General features: G+C 42.3%; 1 protein-coding gene across 12 annotated transcripts in view; it reads left to right on the plus strand.

Annotated features, from left to right (window-relative positions):
- Positions 1 to 23,116, plus strand: part of LRRC56 (leucine rich repeat containing 56) — a 135,345-nt gene that overhangs the window by 82,001 nt on the left and 30,228 nt on the right. For all 12 annotated transcript variants that reach the window (XM_073347101.2, XM_073347098.2, XM_073347099.2 and 9 more), the window contains one exon: positions 2,836 to 2,896. In XM_073347101.2, the coding sequence (XP_073203202.2) occupies positions 2,836 to 2,896 (61 nt within the window). The remainder of the gene's footprint in view (positions 1 to 2,835; positions 2,897 to 23,116) is intronic.

Consider the following 23,116-nt stretch of genomic DNA (forward strand, 5'->3'; position numbering starts at 1 on the left):
GTAGGGTTATCCCAAGACAATTTGCCTTTGTGGAAGGGGCAGTGCCACCTAGGCTGCCAGTGAAGGTGCCAGACTCAGTACAAATACCTGCCCAGCCAATTGCACTTGAACCACTTCTCTGCTGAGCAGCTATTGTGGCCTCTGGTAGCTAATCTGAGAGACAGAATAGGCTAAGTAAGCTAGTCCTGCATTCTAAACCTGACTATGACATTGATTTTCTCTGTGGCCTTAATCAGGTCACTTAACCTCACTGCTGTATAAAGTCACCAGGCAGTACATGAAACCCTCCAGTAGCTGAAACCCCGGTAGCCCCAAAATCCACAATTTGCGTGGAGAATTTCCTCTTGAAAATTTTAAAGTGTTGTTAGCTATGTACGGACCCCAGCAGAAGCCCTCAAGATCCGCATCTCGCAGAGCACAAGGTTAGGGGTGACCTAAAGATCTCCCCTGTTATATAAAATTGGTCAGTTCAGTTCTGGGGAATGGAGGACTTCAATGAATAATCCAGTTGACCTTCTCTCGAGTTGTCAGACCAGCCCTCTGCACAGTGATGTGATCATGGTGGAGAGGAGCTGGTTATATTTCGCAAAGAAAGGGTGTGTGCAAAAGTATTACAAGATAGATCCTTGCAAAAATGCTGTCACGTGGACTATTTTAAAGTAATTATGGGCTTCATGTCAGCAGTTGAAAATTAAGCCCCATTATTGTTTAAGGTTGTTGCTGAAGTCTCTGGTGCTTTATTTTCTATGTGTCTTGTTGAATGGCACGCAAAAAATTGAACTCTCCTGGCAAGTCTCTTTTCAAGGTCCACAGCATTTGGATTTACTTGTGCACTCTTCTTTATCTGCATGTGGTGTTTAGTTTAGAGTAAACATATTTTTTTCTATGGGTTTACCCCTTCAATTTTGATTGCTGACAGATCCGGAGCTGTATTCATGACCAACTTGTAGAAATCCCTGTTTAAAGTAATGTTGGATACATTCATCTAAGACATTACATGGCTTCTCTTCTGCCTATGTGATTTTAATCAAGTTGCCTACAGTGCTGTGCATTCTGTTTCAATTGTTGCCTTTTGGCAGCCATTCTAAGTTGGATCCATTCTTGGATCTATGCGTAACGAGTCAGGATCATTGAAACAATTAGACAGACAATGAACTCTTAACATAAATGAAGCAATTGTATATGTAGTATTAAAACTTAAAGGGAGAGCCTGTAGTATTGGAGAGAGAGGTTGTAAAATGCCCCGTATAGCTTTACAATGCACCATATGGCATCAAACTGATGATGTTTTTCTTATGGTTTGGAGAAAGGGTTCTGTCTGCAAAGTGACTGGAGGTTTGTATTGGGGAATTCTCCCTATCTAGGGGAATTTCCGCTGGTAGAAAACTGGTGGAGGTAGAACCATGCCAGGTCTGTTGCTCAACTCTGCCAGCTTCTGTGTCTGTCACTTAAATAGAACATTTGTTTCTGACCATTAAAAGGGGCTCTAGCATACTGTGTTTTATAAAATATGTCATACAACTACACCATATAGTGAAACCGAGATGCCCATAGACACCATTTTAAAGTCTTTCCTTCATCTACCGTAACTAAAACAAAATACATTGGACTGAATTATAAGATCTATAATTATTCAGAGATTAATAGAGATGGTGGCTGAGATACAGAATTTGTACCTGTATCCAAATTGCTCCAAGGTTTAGAGGAGTTTGGTTTTGTGGTTTTGGTTCAGAACTGCCTCTAGAAATAAGTGAAAAGGAAAATGTTCAAAGGGATGAGAGTGAAAAATTTAAAATAATTAAATAAAGGTTGCTCATGATTATGAAACTTACAAAACCAAGCAGTAAACAATAGATTATATGCAGAAAATACATGAAAGTAGATAACAAAGCAAAGGTAGGATTTTGGGGATCTTGGTCAATGCAATGATAACTAAGGCTACGTTTTAGTCACAAGCATTTTTAGTAAAAGTCATGGACAGGTCATGGGCAGTAAATGTGAGGAGGAGGTGGGCAGTAGCCCAAGACTTCCCCAGCAGCAGCCAGTGAGGCTGGCCCAGGAGATGCCCGAGCTCCTTAGGCAGCCCCCAGGCCAGCCGCACCGGCCACTGCAGAAGTCCCGGAGGTCCCAGAAAGTCACAGAATCCGTGACCTTCGTGACCAACCTGCAGCCTTAGTTATAACATGATTGGCTTGTGACAAATAAGATGGCGCTTTTTGCTGATTGGCTCAAAAATCACAGTTAGAAGAATATACAGTAGGGAGATTTCAGTTCCTCAAATGAAGTATGACTTGGCTGTAAGACACACATACTGCAATTCCATCACCAGTTATTATGCAATAGGTAACAGTGTAGAGAGAGATGTAGAAGAGAGAATCGAGAGCGAACTATAAAAAACACGGGGATATGTTGCACACATGGAGATAATGTAAATCTTTCTTAACTCTTCAGAATAAGTCATTATTAGTCAATAAGGATATAGAATCAGACAAAGCAACACATGATCACCTCCAAGCAAACCTTGTGTTAATGTTTGATCTTGTCGGGAATGATGCCACATGGTGCTTTTCAGAGGGGAGTTTCAAAGGTTGTAACTGTGAAACCACTGCAGCTAACATGCAAGCTTACAATGAGAGGATGCAGAGGCTGGAATGTTGCACAACTGAAATAATGTAATTAACTTTTCAGACATTGTCTAGTGTGTTAGAGGTGGTCGAGATGGGTAAGAAGTGCATCTGAAAAATCTGTGGGCTGCTTGAGCTTGTGAGGTGGGACATATGTTTCCTATGTTCTGTAACCAGTTTTACAAAATGATTCTTTATTCTGATCCTGCAGGTGCTTATCTCCCTAATCTAAGACAACTGAAATTGAACAACAGTTTACTTGTATCTGTGAGGTAAGAAAGAAACCATAATTGGAATAAACATGAGGAATATGACACCTTTCCTTTCCCTGTTTGGGTGGTAAAATGTTCATTTCTGCTGCCTTTATTCCCTGCCATCCCTTAAAAGCAGTGTAGAAAAATTCTATATATGTCCAATAGCCTACAGATTTAGGGCCAGAACCTCAGCTGGTATAAATCAGCATAGCTCCAGTGATATCAATGGTGTTACACTGGTATACCCTAACTGAGAGTCTGGGGTGAAATCCTGGCCTCACTGAAGTCAAAGGGAATTTTGAAGTCGAAGGGACTTCAATGGGGACAGGATTTCACCCCAGCCTGTAGTCAGATGGGTTATTGTGGTGGGGTATATAAGCCCCACACTGGGACTGAAGAGGTTAAGGAGCAAATCTGGCCCAAGGCGACCCTGCCCACCCCACCTTCAGAGCATGCTACATCTGGAGGTGGGGCTTAAAAGGGAGCCAGACAGCTCAGCAAATGCCTGGCAGGGCAGGGAGATAGACCTAACCTGAGAGCTCTTAAAGAAGGATGCTCCAGAAGCCTTTCCCTGGGAAAAAGAGCCTGCCTTCTGAGCCCAGAGGGATGGAATGTTCTGTTACTCATTCTTCACTACCTTGTGTCAAACTATAAGCCTTTGTTGAGAGAGTAGGCGGTAGGAAGTGGCCCAGGGAGGCAGCCTAAAGGCATTCCTGAGTGCTAGACATGCTGCCTCTTACAGGGTCCTGAGCTGGGTCCTCCGCTAGGGTCCAGTGGAGTGACAGGGCCAGGGCTGCCCTACCAACCACCCTTGTTATGAAGAGCATGAAAACCCTCACTTCCAAACTCACCCTTGAGGAAGCAAGGGGGGGTAGAGACTTTGAAAACACTGCAACTGGGACTGGATGCCTGCAGGGGGTCAACAGATAGACTGATGTTCCCCCCAGTTGTGAGGGCATGGGACCCAATATCTTCCTTGGAGCCTAATTAGTGACCTGACCAGAGTGTCAAGTCAACACCCAACAAAAGGCAGACCCCAAGGGGCATGAAAATGGCCAGTGAGAGACACTGGAGGCGGGGTGAGTAGATATCTAATATCCTGAACATTAGGCGACACCAGCAGTGAGCACTGCCCATCACAACTTGATGGAGAATGTGGTCTCTCATCCCAGGTCTTCTGTAAGGCCTTGTGTGGGGGGGAGGGGAAGCACAGCTATAGACAAATTGATAAAGTGGCAGATAGACAGCCAACCACTACAGGCCTCCCAACAACAGCGGGAAGAGAACCAGCTATTTCAACAAATGGCCACCCAACAGTAAGCCGCACAACATCAACAGCAACGACAACAGCTCATCAGGGAACTTGAGATGAAACAGCAAGAGCAGCAATAATGCCTGGTCCAGCAAGTGGCAACCCTTTTACAACCATGAGGGGCTAGCAGCTAGGATGCTGAACCACACCCCAGCCCCAAGGCTTCTCATAAAACACACAAAGATAGAACTTCGGGACATCCTGGATGCTTTCCTCTTCAGTTTTGAAAGGGTCACCACAGCAGCTCGATGGCCATCTGTACACTGGGCTATTTTGCTGGCACCTTATCTTACTGGGCCAGCTCAAGCTGTGTATTGGAGCCTCAGCTCTGTGAACAAACAAGACTATGCACAGGTCAAGGTGGCTATTTTAGACATCTTTGATATCAATGCCGAGACCCACTGACAGCGCTTTCACCAGGAAAAATTTCCACTGGGGACCTGACTTTGTGCAGCAGCCCAGAGATTTAAAGAATATTGTTATTGGTGGCGCTGGTGGCCGAGCAGGTCATGCTGGAGCAATTTTCGGAAATTCTCCTGGCTGGGGGATGGGAGCGGGTGTTGCGGCACAGGCCTGAGACATTGGCCCTCACAGTACAGCTATCAGAAAACTATGGCAGCTGCACGCCCAGCCAGTGAAACACCCAGGCCTGAAGGTGCTCATTAAGATCTACAGACTGTGTAGACTACGGATCTCTCGGCCTGGCAATGGGAGCAAGCTCCGAGGAACCAAATACAAAGCTTAGTCCACTGGATGATCCACAGCTATGGCAAAACCTCAGAAGCCTGGTCTCACTGGGAACAAAGTGCTGAGGAAAACCCAATCCTGAGGGAAGACCCCCCTCAGACACCCAGTTTTCCCTAGGGCAGTCAAGGGACAGGGCAAGTCCCTCGATCAGAAGTTGTTTTTCACATGGACAGTGAGGACATTTCTGCCAAGACTGCCATGGTTAGCAGCTCTGAACAGGCTTGGACAACTAATACCATGGCTAGGAAAAGAGGCCGGATCAAGATATTAGTTCCTGTGTGGGCTAATGGGGTAGAAGTACCAGAACTAATATAACAGCCCCCTGGAGTCAGAGAGGCAGAAGATCCGAGCAAAGGGAGCTCCCGGCAGGAGCTGTGCCCTCCCTGTATTCAGGGGAAGCAGAGGATCTCACACTCCCTAGAAATAAACTTACTGGCGGCAGATGTAATTTTTGTAGCAGTCAGAAAGACAAGACAACCCTGAGCAGGGCGTATGACCAACTTGCCAGTATAAACTGGTGAGATGATAAATACATGGTGGATGAAGCAGTGGCTTTTATTTGAACTCAGGGAGGGGAGACTGTATCAGGTGGCGAAGGACCCCCAAACCAGAGAAGTAAGGAGTACAACTTCTTGTCCTGAAGAAACTCTGCTGCGAAGTACTACACTGGCGCATGCAATACCTTGAGGGAGACAAATGGGGTGAGAGAAGACTCTTAAAAGGGTGGCCCTCAAATTTTATTGTCGGGGTAACAAAAACGGACTATTGCTCATTGTGCCCGGCGTGCCAATGGACAGGGCCCCAAAAGTTCCACCATGGGCGTGCGCATGAACCGCCGGCTGGGGGAGGCTAGTGCCCAGCCTCGCCCCTTCCACCTGAGGCCCTGCCTCGCCCCCTCTGGAGCCCAGAGCTCCAGCAACACAGCCACTGACCCCTGCCCCAGGCTAGTGCCCTCAGCCCCGGAGCGCCTGGAGGGAGGGCTGTTGGCGTCACCTCAGCCCCCCCAACCCCGGAGCATCGGGAGGGCAGGCGGCGTGGCCCCAGCCCCTGGAGTTGGGCTGCAGAGCAGAAGCAGGGGCCGTGGGGCCATGCTTGGCTGTTCGGGGAGGCAGAGCCTTCCCCAGCCTATGATACCCGCCACCCATGAGCTCCACTACTCCCTCTCCTAGTGGTTGGAGTACCCTTTGAGAGGATCAGTATGGACCTGATGGGACCACTGAATAGAGTGCGGCCAGGTACCAGTGCATTCTGGTGATAATGGATTACATCACATGGTGCCCAGAGGCCATCTCCCTTTGCACAACCACTGCGGCTACTATCACCACCAAATCAATGAAGGTTTTTGCACAGGTGGATAATGAAGGAGATATTGACTGACCAGGGGATCAACTTTACTTCAAAGCTAATGGGGGAATTGTGTGACCTCTTGAAAATCAAGGCCTTAAAGACATCAGTCTATCACCCTCAGACAGATGAGCTGGTGGAATGCTTCAGTAAGATGCTGAAAAAGATGCTTAAGAAATTTATGACCTTGGATCCCTGTCATTAGTAGTGGTTGTTCCCACCCTGCCTTTTCCCCATCAGCGAAGTACCACAGGCATCTACGGGGTTCTCCCAATTAAAGAAAAGAAATCTTACTAATAAGCTGAGCAGATTTGATGAGACAGTTATTAAGAGTATGGATGACATGGAGCCCTATGATGCCATTTGTTTGGAGTCAATTTCAGGCACAAAATGCTCATTCAGTCACAAATGTCCTTATAAATAGGGGCTATGAGTCAATAGGAAAACAGTTAAACAAGCAGTACTTAGTATGAAAGGTGAGGAGTTTCATTTTTATGTATTTAGTTTTCCTTGTCCCCTTATTAATTATTAGATACAGTATTTGTGGTTTGAATAAAGCCTGTTTTCATCCTGCCCCATCTTTACCTATTTGTCTGAAATGCTGAAACTACATCACTTCAATCATTTTCATAGCAACCTGCTGTTAAGTCATAAGCATAGGATTACAATTTTGCTGCAGGATTGCATAGGAGGAAAAAATATATGGTGAAAGGAATTATTTTGTTGAAACCATTTTTGCCAATATCCAAGGGAATATGGCAAAGTATATTGCTTTTTGAATTAAACTTGCATTCTAGTTTGCCTCAGTCAGAAAATCCCTTTTTAAACAAAACAGACTTCCCAAAATTTCTTCTCCATGATATTATTTCATAGTAGAGATTTTGTGGAATGTTTGAAGAAAATTGAACAGTGCATAAATGTAATATTAGGGTTCCAAAAATGTGGCATTTTTCAATTCAGGTGTTTTTGTTCTGTTTTTTGCCTGTAATGTTTCAAAACCGGGATGGCCTAGCCACTCAAAATGTGTTTTACTCTATTGCCCTTCACAGGGAATGGTGCCTTTTGCTCCTTTTGGAGAGTTGAGAGGACAAATTAGGTATTAAAGAGGATTAATTGGAAGAGGTTTGGCCTCCCAATTTGTGAGAACAGTTGTGGGCACAGGTGTTTCCAAGCTAGTAGTTTACATCAAGGTGTCACAGATGTACTGCTTTAAAATACCTGGGTGAAAATATGTAAGAGAAACAAACCTCAATAGAAAACTTTGGATTTTGTGCTCATGAAAAGTGCTAGATTGACATTTCTGGATAGCAGTATTTGGCACAAGTATCAATGACCTCTCTGCAGGGCAGTAGAGAATCAGGGGCATTGTCACTCTGGAACTATTAGCAGAAACACAAGTAATTGAAATGAACACTGTGTATTTGCAGGATACACTCTAGTAGGTTGTTTACATATTTGCTGTGAACTCTCTGCTGGGCCTTTGCCTGTTGTTATTTTGTCTTTTGCAATTGTTTGGTATTTACAACTGGTCAAAAAAGCATAGCATTTTTTAGTAAAATGTAAACAAATATTTGCATTTATTTTAAATTTCCCTCAAAGATTTGGTTTATAACCAAAAAAACAAAAATGTTCAGTTTTTAAAAATAATTTTTGATAAAAAGTTTCAGATTTTAAAAACTGAATTTGTCCCCAAACATGAAGTATTTTATCATTGGAAAAAAATGAAAATTTTGCCCAAAATGAATTTTTTTGTTTTGGGCAAAAAGCAACTTTTCCTCAAAAGTTTTGATGAAAATGTTTCGACCAGCTCTATCGGTTTTGCATTTAGGCCCCCGTTCAAGAAAGGATTTAAGTATGTCCTTAAGTCCCATTGACTTGAATTGAAGCTTTAGGAGATTTTGCCCTTGTCTCTGTACTTGAGGAATCCAACTCCTGGCATGAAAAGATTTAACAAAATAATTCCTGACACCTGACATTCTTTTGGTCTTGGAAACTAGTGAGAGTTAGTCTTAAATTTAGCAGTAATTTGATCAAATACAATTCAGAACTGTTTTGGCATGGATATCTGCTTTAATATTACCTATGACACTTGCCAGGCTCAGAAGTACCAGTAGAAGCCAGCCCACACCTCTTTTAAATAAGCATGTCTTCTACATGTCAATTAAATGAAATTACAGGGAGTAGGCAAAGGAGGGACTAGAACCTGGCAGCATTCCCAGAGCAGAATTCTGCCAGCTGAGTTAAAAAAAGCAGCTCTGGTAGCCCAACACAGCAGTGGCTTTCAGACATTACTTCCAGTCTCCAGCCTTGGGATAAACTGGGAGTACTTAGGGGCAAAGCCCACACAAGCATAGTGTGTCTACTTGAACTATATTTTTGGGCATCTGTATTGTGTCAGTTTAATACCTGTTATTACAACATCCTAAAATAAGATGCTATCATGGGAGCAGCTATGACTGTGATAATTAATATTGCATAATGGTTTCCATCCTAACCCTCTGTTTTTAGTCACTCATAGTCAAAGAAATTTCACTTTTGGGATTGAAATTTTCCATGCTTGGTCTCTGTCCAAAAGGTGATTTTTTTTTTCTTAAAGAGCAAATAAGAGATTGTATATTTTTGAGTATGAGGACAGTGGGGGAGAAATGCACTTTTCTCATTATAAAAATAATTCCTATTAACTTTTTTGAATAGCCATAAAGCCAGAATTGTTGGGAATAGGAAGCTGAAAACTGGCAGAGGCATTTTTAGAGATAAATTTCAAGCTGTTAAAGATAGACTGGACTACTGTTAGAACAATGAAAATATGGTGAGTATATCATAGAAGTGTAGGGCTGGAAGGGATCTCGAGAAGTCCAGCCCCCAGCACTGAGGCAGGACAAATAAACCTAGACCATCCCTGACAGGTCTTTGTCTCACCTGTTCTTACAAACCTCCAGTGATGGAGATTCCACAACCTCCCTTGGAATTAGAAATTGAACTATCCTTGCAATTAGAATTTTTTTCCAAATATCTAACTAAATCTCCCTTGCTGAAAACTAAGCTCATTCCTTCTTGTCCTACCTTCAGTGGACATGGAGAACAATTGATCACAGTCCTCTTTAATACAATCCTTAGCATTTTGAAGACTGGAATTTTTTTCCCAGATGTTGCACATGTCTCTAATGTGATAGAAAGAATATCAGATTCTATATTGTATGATATGACAAATAGTGTGTGGTCATGTAATTAAAGACTGTATCATAATTCATGCATATGAGGAGGCATGATGCATATTGTCACTTTCCAACTTGTGTGCTTATCCAGGCAACCTTAAATTTCTCTTAATGTAGGTTTTGTCTGGAATTTCCTATTTTTTTAAGATGGAAAATAATAAAAGCACTTTTTAAAATCTGAAAACAAGAAAAGGCCACCTCTGGAAATGAAACCACTTATATTTAGGTGCTTAAATGAGAATTTAGGAACCTACCTGTAGGTACCCATTTATAAAAATCTTGGCATTTAAGTCACCTACCTCACACTGGAGTTAAAGTTGTGTGTGTGATTGTGAGGAAATAGACGTTGGTTATGTAGTATGTTGGAATTGAAAAGGAGTTTGATGTGGAGCTGAGGAATCATTTGAATAAGCTGACATTTCATTGGTATGTCTCGTGAGTTGAGGTTGATTGTTGGCTTGAAAGATGATTTCCTGGAATTTTTATGATTCCAATGGTAGGGAATGTAACTGAGCAGCCTTAGCCATAAGTTAATGAGTTGTCTTTTTTGTGGGGGTAGTTTATAAAGTTTGCATTACTTTGGGATACCTCAGAATGGAAGGCACTATATAACTGCAAACTATTATTATATACCATATAGGTGGTCAATAAGTCCCAGTTTATTTGTCAAATATCTGCATTTTTTCAGTTTCAATGTTTTTCCTACAGACCTCTTTCAAAAATGGAAATACTTTTTGAGAATATAGTATATGATGAAAAGGAATTACTTCAGGTCCTTGTTAATTTGCTAAATTACACTGATTTTATGAGGTTCTCACTTATTACCTCCATCCTTCTCGTATCAGCCAAGAAACTCTAGATTTATGAACTGATAATTAAGGAAGAAACATGGAACCTATTCTGAAGAGTGTGAGTTAAAAGACTCTCTTTCACTGTTTTGTGATGACACGTTACTTGTCTTCCTAATGATTACAGCAAAAAGAACAATATTTCAAAACTAATGAGCTCTCTTCTAGTATGGCTAGCATCCTATATGTTTTATCTAATAGCTTTCATTCTAATTTCAGGGATGAATAGAGAGACTTGTGTAAAATGTTAGACATTTGCCTTCTTGGAAGGCTTTTTTTTAAACTGAAGTAAATTCTCGGTAACTTGTGCCCATAAGTTCATAGCACAAGCAATAGTTAACCAGACTGAAACCTCTGCTCTACCAGCTACTGCCCACTCTCCCATTCAGCTGTAGGGACTGTAGCTCACAAGACAGCTGGGCTTCTCCAGACTTCACTCTTGCAATTCCTTACAATAGAGAAGTAACATCTGCAGCTCAGGAGCTGAAATTAATGTTGCTCCATGTATGTGGTTTCATGGAGACGGGAAAGGTGGGTGCACATCAACGTATTGCTCAGAGGGTGTGGGAGGGAAGTAGGAACAGAGCAAAGATAATGCAGAACTCTGTTATCCAAATACAGATACATTTAAAATGTGTCTGTGTTGCAGTCCGTGTTACATTCAGTTTTGGAGCTGTCCGTGCACAGCTGAATGAGAGGAAAGTCGTGCTGGAGCGCTAGTGTCCAGTAAAAGTTGCAGGGAGACGAGGAGGTGGCAATCCTTAACTAAAGGCTCATTCCTGCAAGGTTCGGAGCACTACAACTGTTGCCTGCTCTTACACGTTTATCTTAAAGCTTAGCTGCTGGAGGCAAATGATTACATGAGAATCTCCACATTTTTTTTTTAAAGTAAGTCCCTAGCTCTCATGGCTGTGTAGAAAAGCCTGAAAATGTCATGTGAATGCACCCTAAAGACTTGGGGTGAAAATCTGGTCCCGTTGACATCAATGAGAATTTTGCCATTGGTTTCAGTTGAGCCAGGATTTCACACTCTGAAACCAGAAGGCAAATAAAAAGAAGCTAAATTTTATTGGTTTTGTATGGTTTTGTTTTTTTAATTTCATGGTGTGCCAGCCAATCTGATGATTTGGGGGTGGGGGAGCCTGACTCATGATTTTTCAGTGCTTGGAATAGACAGTATTCCTCTCTGGCCCCAATCCAGCAAAGAATTTAAGCACATGCTTACTTTTAAATGCGTGAATAGTCCTGCCGACTTCAGTGGAACTACTCATGTACTTAAAGGTAACCATGTGCTTAAGTGCATTGTTGGAGAGAGTCCAGAGTACTCAGTACGTTGCAAGATCAAGTGCTAGCATATCAGTTACAGAAGCTTGAAGTATCAGTACTGTGAAAGTGGGATAGTGCAGTACTGCATAGGGGGATAGAAATCCCACCCAATAAGTGATATTTGGGACAGGTACCTTTGAAATGCGGGGCACCATTCTCCCCAGTCTGGTTTTCTGCCTGTCAACTTTCACCCATATCTTTCATTTCCATTATTCCGGTATTTCCCATTCACCTTTAACTTTTCCATGTTCTGGGATACTACATTTGGTATATAGTTTAGATGCTGTACATACATACAGTAGTCCTTAAGCAATAATTCTCAGTGATGGCTTCAAAATAAATCTGTCTGGATTCTTTTAGAATATGAAAGTTCCAAAATATGAGACAGCAGTGTGCCCTTGTTGCCAAGAAGGCCAATGGCATATTGGGCTGTATTAGTAGGAGCATTGCCAGCAGATTGACGGAAGTGCTTATTCCCCTCTATTCGGCAGTGGTGAGGCCACACCTGGAGTATTGCGTCCAGTTTTGGTCCCCCGACTACAGAAGGGATGTGGACAAACTGGAGAGAGTCCAGCGGAGGGCAACGAAAATGATTAGGGGGTGGGGCACATGACTTACGAGGAGAGGCTGAGGGAACTGGGATTATTTAGTCTGCAGAAAAGAAGAGTGAGGGGGAATTTGATAGCAGCCTTCAGCTACCTGAAGAGTGGTTCCAAAGAGGATGGAGCTAGGCTGTTCTCAGTGGTGGCAGATGACAGAACAAGAAGCAATGGTCTCAAGTTGCAGTGGGGGAGGTCTAGGTTGGATAATAGGAAACACTATTTCACTAGGAGGGTGATGAAGCACTGGAATGGGAGGTGGTGGAATCTCCATGCTTAGAGGTTTTTAAGGCCCAGCTTGACATAGCCTTGGCTGGGATGATTTAGTTGGTGTTGGTCCTGCTTTGAGCAGGGGATTGGACTAGATGACCTCCTGAGGTCTCTTCCAACCCTAATATTCTATGATTCTGTGAAATTCTAAACTGTTTGGTAAAATCACATTCGTTTGCTCTTTTTATTAAAGATAAATATAATTCTTGACATCTTACTGTTACTATTTATTTACATTGTTGTAATCTTTGAGAGGTGTGAGTCCTACTGCAGGTAGACAGACTCATGAGCTTTCCTTGGACGAGAGCGCTACAATAGCAGTATGGAAGTTATTTATTTTATTAATTTAGCAGCAAAGATGCAGAGCAACTCAGAACAATGTCACTGCCCCTTTGTGTCTTGTCTTAGTCCACAACTCCAGGGCTTCTCCGTCCTTACAGCCCTCCCCAGCCAAGGCATCTCTGCAGCCAACTCCTGCTTGCTGAAACTCTCCAGCACAGACTCTTTGCCTGACAGGTGCAGCGGACACAGCCCTCTCCCAGGCCCTTCCCCAAATCTGCCTGTCTCCTTGTGATAAACAGCTTCCTAACAGGGTCATCATCATATGATTATGGGCTTGGTCAACTACACTCATTTGTAACCCCGGGTAAGAAATTGTTCAACCCTGGGTCCCATCTTGAGATGCCAGCATCTACACTGCTTAATGTGGGCCCAATCCAACCACCCATATCCCAGACGTTCTAGGGCCCTCCCAAAATGTGGTTGCTCTAGCCTTTTGTTTTGGGTTGAGTGTGGGGAAACTTCACTGTCCACCAAACTTGTCTGTCCTGCACGAGTCCAGTGGGGCTGCATCTACACTGCAGAGCCATAGGGCTTGAACTTCTGGGTCCTGGCTTGACTCAGGCTCAGACCCTCCACCCCCGTGGAGTCCTGGAACCCTGGGTCCAAGCCCTGGGTTAGTGTGATTTGTGTGTAGATGGAAAGGGGGTGAGGCTTGAGTTCGAATCCTGGGCTAACGTTGCAATGTAGAAATACCCTTTGAGAACTTTATTTCAGGGAGTGTTTGAGGTGAAAGGAATATATGTATGTTGAGGAAGAAATAATGCCTGAACGTTGCACTGTTTTGGTTCTCTGTTTTTATGCTCACGCCCAGAACACTCTTATTTTCTCCACTGCTTTCGCTCATGCAAGTCCATAATTTCATAAATATTTTGCCATCCCTGGTCACAGTGTGAATGGGAGGTAGGCTATCTTGCCCTAGATAATTTGAAAAAATGGTTAATTGAATCATTTCTTTCCAGGTGGCTGATATCTCTACTGTGGCAGGACCATCTGGGAACTAGATTCTGGTAGCCCTAGATCCCTGACACCTCAGGGCACCATCTCACTATCTGAACTCTGGGTAATTATTTTAGGTCTTGTCTACACTTGCAGGTTAGAGCGCATTAAATCAGGTCCAGGCGCCATAACTCCTGAAGTGTCCACATTGGCAAGGCACTTCGAGCGCCTGGACTCTGCAGCTGGAGCGCTTCTGGTAATCCACCTCCACAAGAAGCATAGAGCTTGCTGCGCCCCAGCTGGAGCGCCAGGGTGTCAGTATGGACAACGTATTGCATTACTGTACTATGACTGGCCTCCGGAAATATCCCATAATCCCCTGAAGTCCAGTGGCCACTCTGGTCATTGTTTTGAACTCAGCTGCAGGCCTGCGGATATCCCCTTTCAAAACTTTGTTTCTGACATCCTGCATGCTTATCTGCTCTGGGACACACAGCAAACCTTTACTGTGGAATGCTCCTACTGCAGAGGCAGGCGCGCGTGTGTGTGTGAGAGAGAGAGAGAGAGAGAGAGAGAGAGGCGAGGGTGGGGGCTGATGTCGGGATTCCCCCTTGCCCCTGCCGCTGTCTGAACTTACAAGGTAGCATGCTGACACACTCAGCCCCCGAAAACACACTGTCTCTCCCCCCACATACACACAACACACTCCCTGTCACACTCCCCACCCCCTCATTTGAAAAGCAGCTGGCAATCTAGTCGGATGCCCATAGAACAAGGGGATTGGGAAATCGGCATCATGTGATGCTGTGACTGCCCCATTAGGCATTGCAAACCCTTCCCAAAGCACCCTGCAGCCACTTGCACGCTGGGACAGCTACCACAATGCACTGCTGTCTGTGGCATTGCAAGAGCTGCTAATGTGGACACGCTCCACAGTCACAAGGAGCACAGTGTGAACACACAGCAGTGCTTTCCCCACTGCTGTCTCCGAGGGCTGGTTCAACTCCCGGCGCTCTACATCTGCAAGTGTAGCCAAGCCCTTAGTAGAGAACCTCCCAGTATGACTAGAGCCTGCTCTCCTAATGAAAAAGTCCTGGATTCCCCTTTCAGCATTTTGTGATCATTCTTCCATGGAAGGGAGGGGAAAGTGTTTTCATCATGGAAAAAGCAGGGAAATCAGCCCGCTCCCAAAACTAATGGATTTCCTGAGACCTACTGGAGGCCAGGGGCACTGGCATAAAATTCTGATCCTGTGTATTAATTCAAGGTCCTCTCACTCTGCCTCTTCCATGTGGCACTGTCTCTGGAGCCCCTCTTTAAATGGGATTCCACAGTGCAGAGTGGCTCAATCAAAAGCATACGTAGTGTGCTTAGGCTGTATCAGCTGTACAGTTGGTTTCCTGTGGGATCAGTTAAGGGCAATGAAGTGAATTTCCCAGCCTGCCCCTTCCTATGTGAAGGGTCTGGGAATAGAGAGATCATGACCTGCCCTTTTGCATACTGAGGGGAGAGACTATCCCCACTCCTGCATTAGTGGCAGGAAGCAAAAACTCTGTATACCCGAACCTCTTCTGGTTCTCACTCTCTGGGTACCCCTTCTCCCTTCCTTTCCTCTTCCATGAAAATGTATAGATGATGACTTCATCATTTCCAAAGAAAATGTTTTAAATGAGCCAATCATTATTGGTTTGGTTTGTTCTTACAAATATTGATAGTTTACAGTAGGTAACTAGTTCAGATAGCCACATTGCAATGTAATAAATGAGTAAATTGAAGGGCCCAGTCTCAGCTGGGCCTGAATCCAGTCTCTAATTTTGCAAGGTGCAGTTTTGCACCTCCAGCAGACAGAAATGGTAGTATCTCACTTGAGTGAGAGAGTGCTTTTGGGGTTAAAACACTAGACTGGGATTCAGAAAATCAAGTTCAATACCTTGATCAGTCACAATGATCTTAGGTGTGTCACTTACTCTCTCTGCACCTTTCTTCCCCATCTGTTAAAAAAAAATTGTTATAATTCTCCCTTTGCCTGTCTTGTCTATTTAAATTATAAGCTCTTTGGGTCAGGGACTGTCTCTTGCTCTATTTGTTTACAGCATCCACCACAATGGGGCCCTGACCTCAGCTGGGGCCTCTCTGCACTATTGTAGCACAAACAATAATAGTAATAACTAAAGGTTTTGTATCTGGAGACAAGTATTTAGATGCCCAGCTATTACCATTTGCATCTGCAACTTTTCTACCCACCATATTAGTGTTCACTTATGTGAACTTAGGCCTAAGTGATCTTTTTAGTCCGTGATGAAAGAGAATGATTACAGTCAATCTCCAAGGAAACTAGGGTGATCAGATGTCCCTATTTTATAGAGACAGTCCTGACATTTGGGGCTTTTTCTTATATAGGCTCCTATTACCCCCTACCCCTGTCCTGATTTTTCACACTTACTGTCTGGTCACCCTAGAGGAAACCCAAAGACCTGAGAGTTGGGGAGTAATGATAATGCAACTGCTGCTGGTAGAGCTGCCCAACCTTAACCGTCTCCATGACAACAGTGGTCTAAGCAGCCATCAGAAAGGTATATCCTTACAGAAATAGGTCGGAAAACAATCTATAACAATAGTGTAATGAGGGGTTGTGGGTTGTTTTGATTCTTTCCTCAGAAGAGCCCCTTGTCTGCAGCTTTTGTTTTTTCTGAAGCAATAACATTGAATCGAAAATTACGAGCTTGGAATGCCAGGTTGCTGCTGGTTTCAAAAAGGGGGAAATGAAGCAATTTAGATTTATTTGCTTATTGGTAAATGTCATGCAACATGACTAGAGGGTGAAGAGGTGAAGAAGAGATGCAGATAATAATATATATGATCAGTTCTGAGAGTTTGATTTTTGTAAAATATTCAGAATGCAATTGATTTAGTGATTGTCATCTTACATGAGCGCATTGCAGCGCAAAGAGAACCTGTTGCTATTCCAAAAAAAAATCACACGTGCACATATATTTCTTTCCCTGTAGGTCTGTTATTTCTGTTGGACTCAGTGTTTGTGATAGCCATGCCACCATGTGTTGTGATCTTAACAGACTGCACAAGTCAGGCATGGTTGGGATGAGTCAGTACTTGCATAAAAGAAATTAATCAAAGCCTCCATGTAATAGGAAGCGGTGTTGGTAATTCAGGAGCTGGCACAGTTCCCTCTGATTCGCCACCGGTATTCTCTGTGTGGTATCAGATGCTATGGTGCCTATGTAAGTGGTATATTTTAGATGAGACATAAAACAAGGTTCCTCACTACGTGTGGCCATTAAAGATACCGCAGCACTCTTTGTGACACTGGTGTTCAGGCCACATTCCAGTTTGGGTAATTACATTCTTTTCACCTAAATTCACGCGGGAGTTTCATATGGAAAAGGAATTCTTCACTTCCTGCCTTAAAATGTTATGTAGTGCTATGGCACAATGTTAGAACCACCCCAGATATGGCTGGATTTAATTGCTGGAAGAAGTGATCCTTTTTTCGTTTAGATCTGCATGTGTTAATTTTGTTGTTCCCATACTCCTGACTCTCTGTAACGCTTCACAGTTTTTAGTGTGGTATCTGTAATTGGTTGACACTATACCTTAAAAATACACTAAACAAATTGTGGGTAATCAATGTGTTTATACTTTTTTTTAAAATAATGGTAGCCTCTTTTTGGAAGATTGCAAGAACTTAGTGTTTGAATTTTGGAAGTCCTCCTAACATGATTTAGCTCTGGTAATTACCACCTCGTAATAGTAAATGTAAGTAATGGCAGAGTTATTTGCTTCGCTGAGGTGCTGGGATCATGCAATCTGGTTTCTTGGTGGTAGAGAGGGCCAGGATAAAATTTTCAAAAGGTATGTAGGCACCTAAAGATGCAAATAGACAGCTAGTGGGATTTTAAAAGTGCCTTTATGAGTTAGGTCCCTAACTCCTATTGACCTGCTTAGGTGCCTAAATACCTTTGAAAATCTGGCCCCATGCAATTGTATGTTGTGCTCACTATTTTGTACTGTATAAATTGTGTAATTTCTATTGTGCATCAAGGGCTTGATTCTCCAATGCTCTGCAGCTGCTTTGTGCAAACTAGGACACGTTGGGGGCCAAATCAAAAAAATCCAGAAAAAAAACCCACTTTTTGGTGAGAAAAACCAACACAATTCAGTTTGGGGTCAAACAAAATGATTTGTTTACCCCATCCCCCACGTTTTTTGTTTCATTTTTTCATTTCAGGTTGTTTTGGAATGTTTTTCACCACCACCCCCTTTTTTTATGTTTAGCTACATTTCTAAATGAACCACTGTGTTGAAACAAAACGTTTTGACCATTTTGAAACTAAACATTCCTAAATGGAAAGTCAAAAAGGCTTGTGACAAGGTATCCCCTGACTCTGAACTAGGGTGACCAGACAGCAAATGTGAAAAATCGGGACGGGGGTGGGGGGGCAATAAGAATATTGAAAAAGATCCTATATAAGAAAAAGATCCAAAAATCGGGACTGTCCCTATAAAATCGGGACATCTGTTCACCCTACTCTGAACTCTGGGGTACAGATGCATGAAAGACCCCCTAAGCTTATATTCTCCTCGCTTAGGTTAAAACTTCTCCAAGGCACAAATTTCTTTCCTTGTCCTTGAATGGTATATTGCTGCCACCACCAAGTGATTTACACAAAAATTCAGGGAAGGGTCACTTGGAATCCCTAACCCAAACAATATATCCCCCCAAGCCCCTTCACCCCCTTTCCTGGGGAAGCTTGAGACTAAAATACCAACCAGTTGCCTTAGCAACATGAGCTCCACCAGACCCTTTGTTCTTAGGACACTGAATTCAATCAGGTTCTTAAAAGAAGAACTTTTATTATAAAGAAAAAAGTAAAAGAATCACACCTGCAAAATCAGGATGGAAGGTAACTTTACAGGGTAATAAAAAGATTTAAAACACAGAGGATTCCCCTCTGGGCTCAGCTTCACAGTTACAAAAACAGGAATGAAACTACCTCTGTAGCATAGGGAAATTCACAAGCCAAAACAAGAGATAACCTAACACATTTCCTTGCCCTACTCACAGTTTCTGTGTTTTTAGATGGATTGTTTCAGGTATATGTTTCAGGAGATATTGTACCTGCTTGGCTTCTTCCATTCAGAGAGGAAACAACACACAGAACAGCAAACAAATCCTCCCCCCCCACACCTAGATTTGAAAGTATCTTCTTTCTTCATTGGTCCTTCTGGTCAGGTGCCAACTAGGTTATTTGAACTGCTTAACCCTTTCCAGGAAGGCAATCCAGTACCGCTGCCAAGGAGGGATTTTATGCTACCCTTCCCCCTATATTCATGACAACTTGTTTCAAAATGGCTGAAACAAATGGCTTTGCATTTTTTTTCTCTCCTGTGGCTGAAACTGTTGGCGCAATTCAATCTGAATTTGTGAATAGTTTAAGTGCACTAAAAAATGCAGTTACTAGCCCCCCAAAAAGTTTCACTCAGCATCAGTCCTTACTCAATCAAATCTCCCATTTGATAAATAATCTGGGGTTAGCGATATAGAAATAAATCCTCCTTACTGTGAAATTCACAAATACACAGGTGTAATAATTAGATGAAGTAAGGTTTCCATCTCTCTCTTTACATTATAGCCGAAGAGCGCAAGTGCCAGTCACAGCCTATTTATGTAGGATTTTTTGTTTGTTTGTTTGTTTCCAAAATTTTTGCATCTTGCAGAATTTTTTTAAATGTTCATTTTAAAGCAGTTAACATACATTGAAAGAAAATCATATCTATTAAAGAAAATTATCTCATTTTGTACCATCTGTACTCTAGCAATGGCTTCAATGGGAATTTTTCCTAACGTCTGGTCTACACTTAATATTTAGGTCAGTATAGCTATGTCAATCACGGATGTGAAAAATCTATGCCGACCTAGCCCTCAATGTAGACACAGATATGTCAGATGCAGTTGAATGCTTTAATCGTCCTAGATTTATTGTCATTTGGAAAGGTGGTGTTCCGGCTACCCTGACAGAAAAGTCCCTTCTAATGTGTCTAAACTACGAGATTATGGCTACAGTGGCATAGCTATGAAGGTATAGCCCCCGTAGTGTAGGTGCACCCATAGGTGCAAACTAATCCAGTTGGTTTACTTAAAAATTAACAGGAACATCAGTTTGGAAATCATTGTGCTGCTGCATTGGAGAATTATAGGGAGACATTAAAAATTCATGGAGGGCTTTACATTTTAGCATAGTATGAAACTGCTAGATTTAAACAATCTTGAAAATGAGAGTCTGTTCAGTCATTTTTAAATGGCTCAACATTTTCTGTCTGTTTTAATATCACACCCATCTCTGTGGCATCTAGGTATCTGGTCTCATAGCAATTTATTTTGGTTTTCTGAGAGAACATTTATTTCCAGCTTCCAACAGAACAGAAGTTGAATAGAAATCTAATGACTGGCATCTTTCTTCCTAATTTTTATATGTCCAGTTGTTCTGGTATTTTATTTTTTCCGATTTTTGTGTGTGTTAAAGTTGTTGGAACAAAATGAGGGTTTTTTTTTAAAACACCAGTGATCTGTCTCTACAATTGATATCATGCAATCAAGGCACTTTTACCAAAAATTCTTCCTACTTACTCACAATCAAAGCACTTTTACCAGATATTTTTCCTACTTACTGGTTTCAGAGTAGCAGCCGTGTTAGTCTGTATTTGCAAAAAGAAAAGGAGTACTTGTGGCACCTTGGAGACTAACAAATTTATTTGAACATAAGCTTTCGTGAGCTACAGCTCACTTCATCGGATGCATTCAGCTGTAGCTCACGAAAGCTTACGCTCAAATAAATTTGTTAGTCTCTAAGGTGCCACAAGTCCTCCTTTTCTTCCTACTTACTCTCTCCAGTATAGAAAGTTTCTGGGGTCTTGATTTTAAAGTGTCAAAACTGTATTAAAGCAAAGTGGAAGCACATCTCTCTTATCTTACCAAACCTCAAATCTGGGATAATGTGAAACAAAGACCCAAAATGAAAAATACAAAGACATTAACCATGCAGTAAATTGAAAATGCTGGGATGTATTCCTTTAGTGTAAATAACTCATTCTGTAACCTTAGCTTTATTAGTCTTTTTTTCCGTTGTACATAATTTTCAACAGTTAAAATGAGGGAATGCCAAATTTCTGTGCAGCATAGATAGCTTTGGGGCTAAAAGAGGAGACAGTTGAGATGCAGTTTTATTTATAGTGTATCTAAATTTTCCTCCATTTGAAAGTTCAGTTGCCAATTCAGAATATGTAATGCTGATGTCAAGATGGCGCATTGCATATTGGGGTGTACAGCCTTTATGGGCACAACTCCGTGGCAAAGGTAGGAGTAGAAACATAATGTAGAAAGAAGTTCCAGGGCTGTATTTGGTTTATGAGCCACATTTGAGCAAATCTGGCTATTTTTAAATTTGTGGAAACTCAGTTAAAGCTGTTAATATTTCATCATTAATACTCGGTTACCTGTTAAAAGACTACCACGGAGATAAAATGACAAGCAATTTTCAAGATCGAAAGGAAATTAACACAAAATTACATGTACCCCACCCACGCATACATATATTCCTGTGTTAGAGAATTTTTATTCTTCATTCCAGGTACATCAGCTTTCATCAAGCTAATTATTCTGCTCTGGGTTTTTTGACAGCAACTGAAAATGAGAACATTTTAAATTAAAGCTATGTTTCAGAGACTTCCCCTTCACAGTACATTATAACTTATTAAATTGAACAAAAACTCTTAGTTAATTAAAACACAATTATGACCCCTTACAAAACCAGTGTATTGATCAGCTCTCCTGATTTCATTTGAAACTACCTTGGTAGGTTCAGTTAATTCAGTTGAGCCTGATTTCATATAAAATGGGATTCTACTCTGATATGCTCTGAATTGGGAAACAAAATATTTGCAGATGGTGCTGCTAGTCTTATGTTGTGATTGCTACAGTGGATGCAATGGTGGCCTAAGAAACCATAATACATGAATATACCACCAAAATGAAGATAGACGTAGCCCTGAAACACAACTTGGAGGGGTTGGTTGTATCCTTACTGGCATCCTCCACTCCTATCTGCTTCAGCAGAGCAATCCTAGCCGAGTAAAAGATGCTCAGAGAGTTCACCCCTATGAAAGACAGACTCCTGGGGTGAAATATAGGCCCTGTTGAAGTTAATGGGAGTTATGCCATCGATTTCAATGAAACTGGGATTTCACCCATGGAGTGTCTCTAGCTGCCTTGTTCGTAGCAAATTTGTCTATGGATTAGCCCAACCATTCTTCCAGATTAAAGCTACCAATGTGCTTGCACGCACTCATCTTTGACTCCAACCCTGAACAGCAAACACTCAAGACAAGTAACTACCAGCAGCAGTGAGATTCAGAGGAGAAAAACAGTTTGAAGAGAAGATGTACAGTCATTACAGCTTCTGGGCCAGATCCTCAGCCTAAGACGTGAATAGGCTGGCTGCTTCAGCAATTGGAATCCCTGGTACTGTAGCCATCTATACACCTATCTGGCCCCAGGTTAGGGGACGTGTTGGGGAGAGGGGGTTTGGCCAGCGTGCACTCTTCTCCAGTGATCACAGGCTGCTGCAGCAACTCTTCAGGAGCTGTTGCTGTTGGCTGTAAATTAGAGCAACTCTGAGACTGGAGATGTAAAGGTGTCCCCAGTGCATAGGGTGCTAGACTGGGAGCCTGGAGACCAGGGTGCTGTTCCCAACTCTTCTACTGACTACTGTGTGTCTGGGCAAGTCATTTCCTTCTCAGTTCTTCAGTTTCTGCATCAATAAAATGGAGAATAATGATACTTTGAGCTCTATAGAAGAAAAGCGCTATACAGTGCTTTTGCCCCTACTCCAAATCTGAATGTTTAAACAAGAAAAACCCATAAAATATTTCTATTAGGAGAAAAACTGACTGTCATCAACACTTGGAAAATAAAGGTTTCCGTTAGTATGAAGGTTGCCTGAAAACCCTATAAAAAACATTCAGCAACAGACACTGGCCTGCAAAGATACCCACCAACTCCACCTTTTTCATTCACAGTGAAATGCGAGTCCGCATTTGTGTGTAAAAAAAAAATGGAAATAGAATTTCACATAACACACCTGTTATTAAACCCAAACCTTGTACAGATGCAGGCTTCCTATTCAACGCATGTGACTTGAGCACACTTGCGTTCCACTGATGTTTTCCACCTGTAAATTTAAAAATAGCTCGATGAAGCCTTATTCTCACTTAGTTTTCAGAGT

The sequence above is a fragment of the Lepidochelys kempii genome, chromosome 6, assembly GCF_965140285.1.
Source record: "Lepidochelys kempii isolate rLepKem1 chromosome 6, rLepKem1.hap1, whole genome shotgun sequence".
Classification (NCBI taxonomy): Eukaryota; Metazoa; Chordata; order Testudines; family Cheloniidae; genus Lepidochelys; species Lepidochelys kempii.